Source organism: Taeniopygia guttata, chromosome 2 (genome assembly GCF_048771995.1).
Source record: "Taeniopygia guttata chromosome 2, bTaeGut7.mat, whole genome shotgun sequence".
In the NCBI taxonomy this organism is placed as follows: domain Eukaryota; kingdom Metazoa; phylum Chordata; class Aves; order Passeriformes; family Estrildidae; genus Taeniopygia; species Taeniopygia guttata.
In genome coordinates, this window is record NC_133026.1 from 129,849,280 (window position 1) to 129,859,328 (window position 10,049).

Sequence of the window (10,049 nt, forward strand, 5' to 3'; positions counted from 1 at the left end):
ACAGTAAACACCTTCAGGAACAGCAAAGAAACAGTTGGTTAAATTCAAGACTAACATGCTTTGCTTTGGGTTACTTCTTCAGATGCCAAATTAAATAACATTTAATGACTACAGGTGTCAGAGTACAGATGTTTCGCTGCTGAACTCCTTGGTAAAGCACCATATGCAGTGATTCATTTAAAACCATACTCTAGATGAAGAGGAAATCAGAAGACCCAGGTTTGTTTAATATTGCATTAAAAGAAAAGCAGATAAAAGTTAGTAAAGTACAGATCACTAGCTTCTGCCACCCAATTAGTCTATTTCAAGGGAGCTGCTAGTGCAGCAGCCTTTACGATGCCTGCAATATCCACATCTCAGGAAACAGCAGTAAAGTGGCAATACAACTCATCATGCACTATTTATGCAGCAAATTCTGTTTTCTTCATGAAAGCTGCTTCTGATCAAATAAGTGCTAAGAAGACATCACATCTACTTGAGTTGTGTAACCGTGAGCAAGAGCAGTAAGCACTTCTCTCTGCACAGAAGAGTGCAGTGATACCAACAGCTCATCACTCTGTGCTTCCTAGACAGGAACAGCTTCAGACTCTGAACAGTCTGTCCAGAGGGAGGCAAGCAGAGCCCTCTGTGGCTGGTAACCTGACACAGAACATTGCCTAGTTCAGACCTTCCCTGCAGCAGCCAGCCTATCTCTTACCTTCCCAAGGGAATCCTTTGGCAGACACTTTAAGGAATTATGTTCTAGTCACTTGATTAAATTACTCCATGCAAAGCAGATTTCATAAAGGAGGAGAAAGCCATCATGTAAGGTTTTTGCCAGGTGTTTCAAATGCTCATCAACATACATACTACTCTGATGGGACTTCTTCAAACAACTTTGGAGAAAAGTTTCTAGGTAATTTCCCACATCCTTAAGTGTTATATGACATGCAGCATTCCAAACTGCATGCTGACAAGAAAGGAGACCAATTCTTGCCCCTTCAGAAGCTCTTCACCGCAATGTCCTGCAGCTGGGCTGTGAGGAACTCTGAGCTTACTCAGAATCAAAGAACTTAGTTACTAAGCTTAGAACCTTAGCAACATGTGATTTTTTTGCTTTACCATTTGAGCAGGCAACCCTGTGATTTTTACTCCAATGGCTCAAAGTGATGGAAAACCTGTCAACACTGACTCAGAGACTAGGAATTTTTATAGGAACAGTGCTAAGCACTTCCTCAGAGCACTGTGCAACCACTGCTTTGAAGAGTATGAACCATCCAATTTCCTCTTTTTTACAAACCTTATTTCTCTGCCTTATCTCAGGAGCAGCTCAGATATGAGGTGATATACTAGTCCTTGGAACTGCAGACTGCTGGCTAGTCCTCATCCAGAGATCTGGAGGGTGAGGGAGGGAGAACTGCCTGCAAAACTAGCTCCAGTTACACAATACAAATTTATAGGGACCAGTCCATACTGTTTTGTGTCCAGCTACATTAACTTCTGTTGGTAAGTCGAGTGCAGTTTCACTGTTTCAACTTTGCCTCTGTGAACACCTGAGAAATATGGCTGTTGAAGAAAACGCAGTTCACATGGTGCTCCTATGCACAGAGTAACCTTGCCGCAGCAGGCAGATGAGACATTACCAAACCCAATGTCCAGGCAGACTGGACACCCACAGAAGCAGGATACCTACCCTTGCTCCTTGCCAGCAAGAGATTTTCCTGCTGACAATGGAGGGGGGAACAGCATATTCTGGCCAAACTCAAGAGGCCAAATTCTACTTGCCTGTCTGCCTTAAAAAATTCCTAACAGCAATGTGTCAAAGATCCCAATTTATATGCCCAGTTTTCCATCTTCCCTTGTGTAAGACCTTAAAATGCTGAAATCAAGACTCTAATCAAAGAAGCAAGGAGTGGGGTGCAGCAAATTCATCCTTCTGAGGTAGATCTCAGCACCTTCAGATCTCGCTTGATACTAGGCCTCCTCTTCCTCTCAGCTTCCCCTGGCTGCAGCATCTCTGTGGCACTCTGAGAGAGGGGTTGAAGTAAACAATACTGGTCCAACCTCTTCCTGCAGGAGACAGAATTCCTGCCAACTGGAAGTGCTTATCAGGAAAGGGAGGCTGTACACTACTTTGCATTGCTACAGCCCTAGATCCCATGGAGTTTGTTGGGCTCTATCCCACATTTGTCTGGGAAGCACTGTCACAACTGTGACCTGGAACAGATCATGCAGAGCAGACATTCTTACTGGGGTCTCAGAGCCCCATAGTTTTATAATATACTGTTACTTATGTGCAGTTTTCCATATGATTAAGTAAAACATTTTTTAAACAGCATTAACTAGATAAATATTTACCCTCCCTTAAAATAGAGAAAAGCAATCCCTTTGTAGAACCCGCCTTTTTAATAAGCTGCAGTCTGAACTCCATGACAAGGTATGCCTGTTAAGGAATGGGGCTTCACACAGCTTTCTCAACTCAGCTGATCAAATCAGAACAAGAAAATACAGGGGAATATTGTATGAGACACTACTGGAAGTCAAAGAGGAGAAACAAGAGAATGTTTATGGACCATAGTAATCAGGTAGCTTACTTTTTCTATTAATGCATCCTATCAGGTAGCTGACTTTTTCTGTTAATGAATCCTATCAGTAGCTGTCTTTCCTTAACTTTTATCTACTGGAAGAAATGACAAAGAGAATGGAAGACTTGGAAAACAGACTAAAATACTGATCAGAATTTTAAGTGTATGCTACACTGTATATTTATATATACAAACTTGTCAGAGCTATTTTCTTAAACTGGTTCAAAGTAAAATAACATCTTTGTGTCTGAAGTTGAAAAGAATATTCTGGATCCTTGCATTTATATGCCATGTGTTGTCTTGCATTGATTGCAGATAAGGAATGTTGAAATTTTTATATAAACTATTTAGTAATTAGCAGACATTCTAATTAAGCAGAACAACCAAAATAAGCTATGCAAAATAATAAAATGCTGTTATTTTTTTGAAATTTTACAGTATTTTTAGGGTGTGAATTTGTTTTACTTGCTTTTCTGTATTTCCCTCCTCCACTCCTAGCATTTTAAGCAGTTTGTGTGTATATATAGTTCTATGTAGAGACATACATAGAACAAGTGAGACAGCATTCACAGCCATGGGCTTGACCTGGATTCTTCAAACAAGAGTTACTACTGGAATCAGTGGGAAGCAAAAATATAGTTACACGTTTGTGTTTAAGCTATGATGGAATTAAATTATCAAAGTGGGAAGTCCACTGGATTATCAGGGCTTCACAACTTGAAGTTTCAAAAATTTTTCTTATCATGTCCAGACTACCCAACTTTTCCCTGCTGTCCTTTGGTCAGTATTCACTGATTCTCTAGCTTTCCTGAATGCAAGTAGTATATTAATTCTGAAAGTATTACTTGGTCAATTCAGCTAGCTGCACACCTGTTAAATACTAAAACACGAACAAAACCAGCAAACTCCTTCTATTCTGGCCACCTGAAGTGTTTTCAAGTCTCACTCCCTTCCCTTGACTGCAACTCATCCAGATTTGTGGTTTAATATGTAAATACACCAGCACTTCTCCTTTGCTCTGACACACCTCAGAGTTTGCCTCTTGACCATCTCCAAATGGAAACACCAAACTTCATTCACTTTATAACAGAAGTAGTTACAGCAAAACTTAAGCAATTAAGTGATATCAGACAAGATGGTGAATGTGCATGGACATACAACAGCAAGCTTTGAAAGATACCTTGTGCTTTGGCATACTTTAGAATTCTGCAAGGTTACAGGTACATTCTTTCATTAGGTGTTTGCTTTTACCATGTCAGAAAATCACTAGCACCTCAATTAACAATCCCTAGTAATAAGGAACATCCTGCAGTCATGGTCTCAAACAAAACACACAAATCTCTAAGATACTGACATTCTCAGCAATTGTGACTTGAGAAGTCCAGCTCATCTCTCTTCAGTAGTACCTTCAGAAAACTAAAAAAAAAGGCTATTGATTTAAAAACAGCTTCATGAAGTTAACTGGTATCTTACTGAAAGTGTATGTTACACATCTAGAAGCTATATCCTTTTTGTCCTTTTACAGATATGTACTCTTAGAAGGAAAAGACTAAGGGACTAATGCACATCAGTACTTGATTCACTTGGTAAAAACAGTGTGAAGTATTTTATGTAAGTAAACCTCTAGGGCTCCCCAACAACATCCCAAATTTGCTACTGTCCCTTAGGTGATGCCTTGTGTTCGCATCAGCACTCCAAATGCAAACACTAAGGAAGCTCCAGCCTGCTGGGATTTGGCATCATACTTGCCACGATCATATGAAGCCTTCCCTCACTTACCTCTTAAGATCCACAATGCCTACAGAATGAAAGGCAAATTTTGCCATGTGAAGGTTATTTCTAACAGAACAAGAAGCACAGCAGTGGTAAGGAATCTTAATTTATATAGTTTGTTCCCTAAAACCAACAAAGGTATAATACAAATTTTTCTTTAAAAGAGATCTGTAACCAGTTTTATTGCAGAAATAACACCTCTACAGCATTTACTTCTCACTGGTTTGTTCTGGCATGCTTCTGATGATGTCAGAGTCACCTGTAAAACAAGAACGTATTGTTACAAGAGGACCCACAGAAAGATGACTTTCAGGAATAAAACTAAGAAAAAAAACCCACCCGTAAAATCACCACTGTGATTCTAGATAGTCTGCTTAGGAAAAAAACAAGTAATTCTGCCAACATTGCTAAGAACACTTGTTAACTGTTTTTCTAATCCAAATACAGTATTTACAGTAATTATGCACCTGTCACCAGCATTTACAAAGCCAGGACTAAAACATCCATCTAGTCCTGGAGGACACAATGCATAGTTTTACTATAGCGAATGTCTAGCCTCCCCTGATCACAGAAATATCAGGACAGCGAGAATATTCGCATTGGCAGCCTACAGAGCATTAGGACTGACTTGCAGCCCCCACCCCACCCAAAACCAAACCTGAAAGTGACGTTTGGAAAATTAAGTTTACAGCTACTATTTGAATACGAGCAAGATAAATGAAGTTCCCTGAAGCAGTAGGAAATTCAAATCATTGTTACTTGGGGAACAGTTGGTTTAAGTTATTACAGAAATCATTAAACCTATGTGTATGCATTCTGGCCAACAAACAGAACAAAGGATTGATTCTTCTCTTAAAACGTTCTGGGAAGTCACCTACTTAGCATTCTATATAAGGAATCTGAGCAACTCTCTGGGTCAAAGATTGTTACCATTCCACAGCAATTACATACAAACAGTTTTAAAATGAATTATTGAATGTAATTTTCATTCCCTTGATGAATATCCACCTGCCTATTGATTATTTTTCTATTTATTATTCTGGGAAGCAGGACAAGTCACAATCCTTTATCTCAGACTAAAAGCAGTCCAACAGGGCTGTTGTAAACAGTATGTTGTGCAAGCTCATGTCCTAGCTGATGGATTCAGCATTCCCATACAGTTGTTTCCCAGACACTGAAATCTCCCTACAGACTGAGAAGCAGACAAAATGCTCACAGGGCTCAGCATTAGAAGAGCTATGTGCAAAAGAAGCAGAAGTCCTTCCAGGTTCTAAGAAACTAGGACTTGGAAAAGAACAGGATCATGGTCAGAGAAATTTTTAAGTGTTAAACCTGACAGAAAAAGGCAGTAAGTGAAGTGTGTCATCACTGCTGCTCATTCCTTGCTCAGTGCTGCTACTCACAGGAGAAGGGAGGATCCACAGACTCCTCCTCATGTGGCCCCCATACTGCAGGAGGGAATTACCTGGGTCAATGATGGCCAGTGTGCACACTCTGTAGTATTTTCCACATGCTGTGCCCAACTCAATGTTGTTCCCACTATAATGATGGACACCAGTCTTGGCAAGCATAGCATAGTACTCAATCTCTGATTTTCTGAAATCCAAAAATTGGGTGTTAACAGGACCACAAACAATTCTGACCAACTGCAATACAGAGAGAGCAGCTTTAACTCCTACCACACTTAAACCTTAAGACCCTAAACTTTTCCTTCCCACCCAGAGAAACAGCTGTTTCTTTTGAAGCAGCACCACTCCACGCTTGTGGCTCAGGAACCTTTACTTAGATGTCTGCTGAAGGTTTGTAACAACAAACCCTTCAGGCTGCTCCTACACAGGCTCGTTTCTACATGGTAGAAGGATTCACCACCTGCAGACCTCTGAAAGGCCTTTTTTATGTGCCAAAGTGCATAAACTAAGAGAGCTGATGGCCACTGGTGTCCAGATGCTGAACAGAGACACAGTTGTTGCAGCTGAGAAAAGAACCATGTATTTTATTTTAAAATAGAAAGTCCATCTATGCTGCCCTCTCTTCTGACTTCCTCTAGGCGAGTCTAGCAGTCAATACTGTTTCCCAGGCATTTTCAGATCCCCACTAATATTGGGGATTGCTGCCCACTCCAACAGTCCTGCTATTTCTCAATTATCTAATTTTTGGGTTTTTTAATTTACATTTTCTTGAGCCTGTACAACGTCCCTCAACAACAAAAAGGGCCAAGGTATTCAATGAGGAAAACATCATGATGTTAGTACAAGTTACATTCTCAAAAAAGCAGTTTCACTGGCCGGAACTCCAAATTTATAACCAACTTTGACAAATTTTGTGTGCTTCAAATACTTTAAATCTTTTATCAGTTTTCCTAGCTATAAAATTATTTTTTCAATACACTAATTCGGAAAAACATAGGAATTCAGCCCCATTACACTCTTAGTGAACACTATCGAGTGTGAAAAGCTTCCAGTACTTTCTCTAGTGCCTTTCCTTGAATCAGAAAGCCAGAAAAACACCAGGAAGCATTTCAACACTTCTAGACTTGAAATAATTACACAGCAAACTACCAAGCACACACTGCCTTTGTACAAAGAACCCAACTTAGAATTGTTTTCTCCCACATCTGCTTACCTCAAAGCAGGACAGTTGTTGGCAAGGATGACCAACTTGGCTTTGCCCTGACGAATCATTTTCAGGGTCTGTTTGTACCCAAGCACATATTTGCCACTTTTCATAACCAGTTGAAGCCTGGAGTTGATGGACTCCAAAGACTTTTTCTGAAAAAGATGTAAAAAAGCATTACTGTGTTACTTCATGCTTTTCAAAACAATAAGAGAACACAATAGAGAAATTTCAAATATATACATTTTTCATAATCTCCCTATAATCTGGAACATGGACTAGGAAAGGCCAGTCAGTTACCTGAGTATGAGAAAGCCTATGGACAGGGGCTTTGCTGATACTGTGCTTTCACAAGTTCAGAAAGTTCTTTCTTACCCCCACCTCTCCCAGTCGGAAAATACATCTCAAAGCCCTTTTGCTGCTATCTACATAAATCGGCGACATCTGTGTGTATCTGACAAGCTTTTGTCATGCTCAGCTAGTCAAGGCCAAGTACGTACCACTTCTGCCTTGCACATCTAAGCCAGGTTCAGAATCTGTCTCTCCCCAGGGCGCACACTGACAACATTACGTAGGGCAGCAGAAAGAAGTAACTGTGAGATATCGAACTGATATTAAAACACGGGAGCGTGATGCTCATGACAACAGGTTAGACCAAGAAACCAAGCCAGATCTGTCAGAGGCACTCTGAGAAAGGCCAGAACACGGCAGGACAGGCAAAACCTGAATTCCACCCGCACGGGGCCCTCGGCACCACGTCTCCCGTCCTGCAGCCACCTCAGGGGCTCTGCAAGCACCCGGGACACGGCGCGGGAGGGACCGGAGGACACGGAGCGCAGCAGGAGGAGGCGGCCGAGGGGCGCGGTCAGTGTTCGGAGGGCACGGTCCGAGCCCTGAGGGCCGCGCCGGGCCGTGCCCTGGGCCCCCAGCACCCCCGGCCGCCGCCCCAGGCCGCGCCGGGCCCCGCCGCTCCGCCACCACGTGCGCCCGGCGCGGCCCCGCTCTCACTCACCGTCTTCTTCGCGGCCACCATGTTGCTGCCTCACGCGGGGTCGGGCGGTACCTGGAACACAGGGGGACGGAGGGGAGCGGTCAGAACCCGGCAGCAGCGCCCGCAGCGGCCCCCGCGCCCCGGCCCGGCCCCGCTCACCGCAGACGCGCCGCCAAGATGGCCGGGCCGCCAGAAAGGAGCGAGCCCCAGCGAGCACCGCGCGAACTCGGCGGCAGCTCTCGCGAGAGCCGCGCACAGCCCGCCCCGCCCCGCGGCTGCCACCGCGCCCGAACCGCGGCGGGGCTGGCGGGGCGGAGCCGGGCGGGGCCGGCATGAGGAGTGTGGGCGGGGCCCGTGCGCGGGGCGGTGCGGCCCGGTGCTGCCCGGCCCGGCCCGGCCCGGTGCGGTCCGGCCGTGGGGGTGGCTCGGCGGGGCTGGTGCCTCCCGGCCTTTCCATCTCCGCTGCTTCCCTCGTTCCGCCGAGGGGATTTCTTTGAACGCCTCTTGCACTTCACAGCCTCGCGGAAGGCCTCAGCTGCTGATGCGGGAAGAACCGTAGTGGCCTGAGCCTCCCATCACGGAATCACGGAACGGCCTGGATTGCTAGGGACCCTGAAGCTGGCCTAGTTCCAGCCTCGCTGCCGTGCCATCTTCTGCTAGACCTGGTTGCTGAGAGCCCCATCCCACCTGGGCTTGAATACCTCACAGGACTGCGGGCATCCATAGCACTTGTACCAGTGAGTTCACCACCCACACAGTAAAGGGCTTCTTCCCGATATCAAATGTAAACCTACTCTCTGTTTGAAGCCATTTGCCTTTCTCCTGTCACCAGCAGTACATGCTCTCGTAAAAAAAAAGTCTCTGTCCATCTTTCCTGTGTGTTCTGATACCGGAAGATACAATCAGGTCATCCCAAAGCCTTCTCTTTTCCAGACTGAACAATCCCAATTCTCTCAGCCTTTCCTCCTAGCTCCAGCCCTCTAATCATCTTGGTGGCTTCCTCTGGATTCAGTCTGACAGGTCTATGTCCTTCCTGTGCTGGGGACTCCAGAGCTGAGCACTTCAGGTGGGATGTCACCAGAGCAGTGTCCCTGGGAGTGTCACTTCTGACACAGGGCTGATGGGGAAAACTACGGGATGGAGAACATAAATCTCTTGGGCAGCACCAGGCACCATCACAGGGGACATGTGGTAGTCTGCCCGTGTCCCTGCTGTCTGCGCTGTGCACACTGCCTTGCTAAAGCAGCAGTGCCTGCCCCCTTCCCTGCACAGCCGCCCAGTTCTGCATGACTGGCCTGTCCCGACGGGATACAGCCCCGGCACGGGGCTGAGCCTGAGCAGACAGACAGGTTTTATGCATTAAACCAGCCACTGAGCTTGGGAATAGACTTGGGCCCGACTCTGCCTGTTAGTAGGTTCAGCTTTGGGCATCCTCAGTGCAGCTCCCAGTTTTTCCTGGGGTGATGGCTCTGCACTCCCACCTGCAGTGCCCTTAGCCTGTCCCCAAGCAGCTCAGTCCCTGGCTGTGCCAGAGGGACAGTGCAGGGAAACTTCCTCCTGCCCCCTGTGCACACTAGAAACCACCAGCTTGAAAACTGTCTTGCTGAGCACACAGGCACAGCCTCGTCTGGGACCAGGGCCATGACATAAGGCTCCCATTTTCAGGCTGAGGACATTTGTTCTCGATCCCACAGTGCTGTCCATCCTAGAAAAAGCACCCCAGACTGGTGCAGGGAAGAGCAGAGAGCAGCAGCAGCTCAGCTGGTGCCTGCAGGGATGAGCAGTGTGGATGTTCTGCATGTGAGTTGTGGAGGTTGCCTGTGACATCCCTCTAGAGGATGCTCAGGGATCCAGCCACAGGACATAGTTTGTAAAGGGACAGAAATGGGATTTGCTGCTGGTGTGACTTATTCCCTTAAGACACTGCACCAAAAAGGCATCCCAGCGTGTACAATCCTTATGAAATTACAGAACTAGCATAGGAGCTTTGCTAGACTCGCCCAGGTTAGCACAAGCATGGGAAAGTGTTAGGCTTGTTGTCCTTAGGAAGTGTCATGCATTTATTGATATGGAATATGGAGCAACAAACTAAAAATCCAAGACAAAAC

The 10,049-nt window shown here is 45.3% G+C and overlaps 2 protein-coding genes and 1 non-coding gene across 8 annotated transcripts in view; 1 reads left to right on the forward strand and 2 right to left on the reverse strand.

The window, feature by feature from the left end:
• The window catches only part of MATN2 (matrilin 2), a 68,162-nt gene extending 65,168 nt beyond the window's left edge, over window positions 1–2,994 (forward strand). For all 5 annotated transcript variants that reach the window (XM_030266456.4, XM_030266459.4, XM_072924845.1 and 2 more), the window contains one exon: window positions 2,661–2,994. In XM_030266456.4, the coding sequence (XP_030122316.4) occupies window positions 2,661–2,713 (53 nt within the window). In that variant the 3' untranslated portion in view covers window positions 2,714–2,994. The remainder of the gene's footprint in view (window positions 1–2,660) is intronic.
• A 1,436-nt stretch (window positions 2,995–4,430) lies between these two features.
• Window positions 4,431–8,248, reverse strand: RPL30 (ribosomal protein L30). 2 transcript variants are annotated; one of them, XM_030263979.4, is made up of 5 exons: window positions 8,101–8,248; window positions 7,963–8,013; window positions 6,960–7,105; window positions 5,803–5,933; window positions 4,431–4,596 (listed from the first exon to the last, which is right to left on the reverse strand). In XM_030263979.4, exons 2-5 carry the CDS (start codon window positions 7,981–7,983, stop codon window positions 4,547–4,549), a joined length of 348 nt encoding a protein of 115 aa, XP_030119839.1. In that variant the 5' UTR covers window positions 7,984–8,013; window positions 8,101–8,248; the 3' UTR covers window positions 4,431–4,546.
• Window positions 4,803–4,937, reverse strand: LOC115494154 (small nucleolar RNA SNORA72). Its single transcript, XR_003959156.4, has one exon. It is a non-coding gene; the product is annotated as a small nucleolar RNA SNORA72 (small nucleolar RNA).
• Window positions 8,249–10,049: the final 1,801 nt, after the last annotated feature.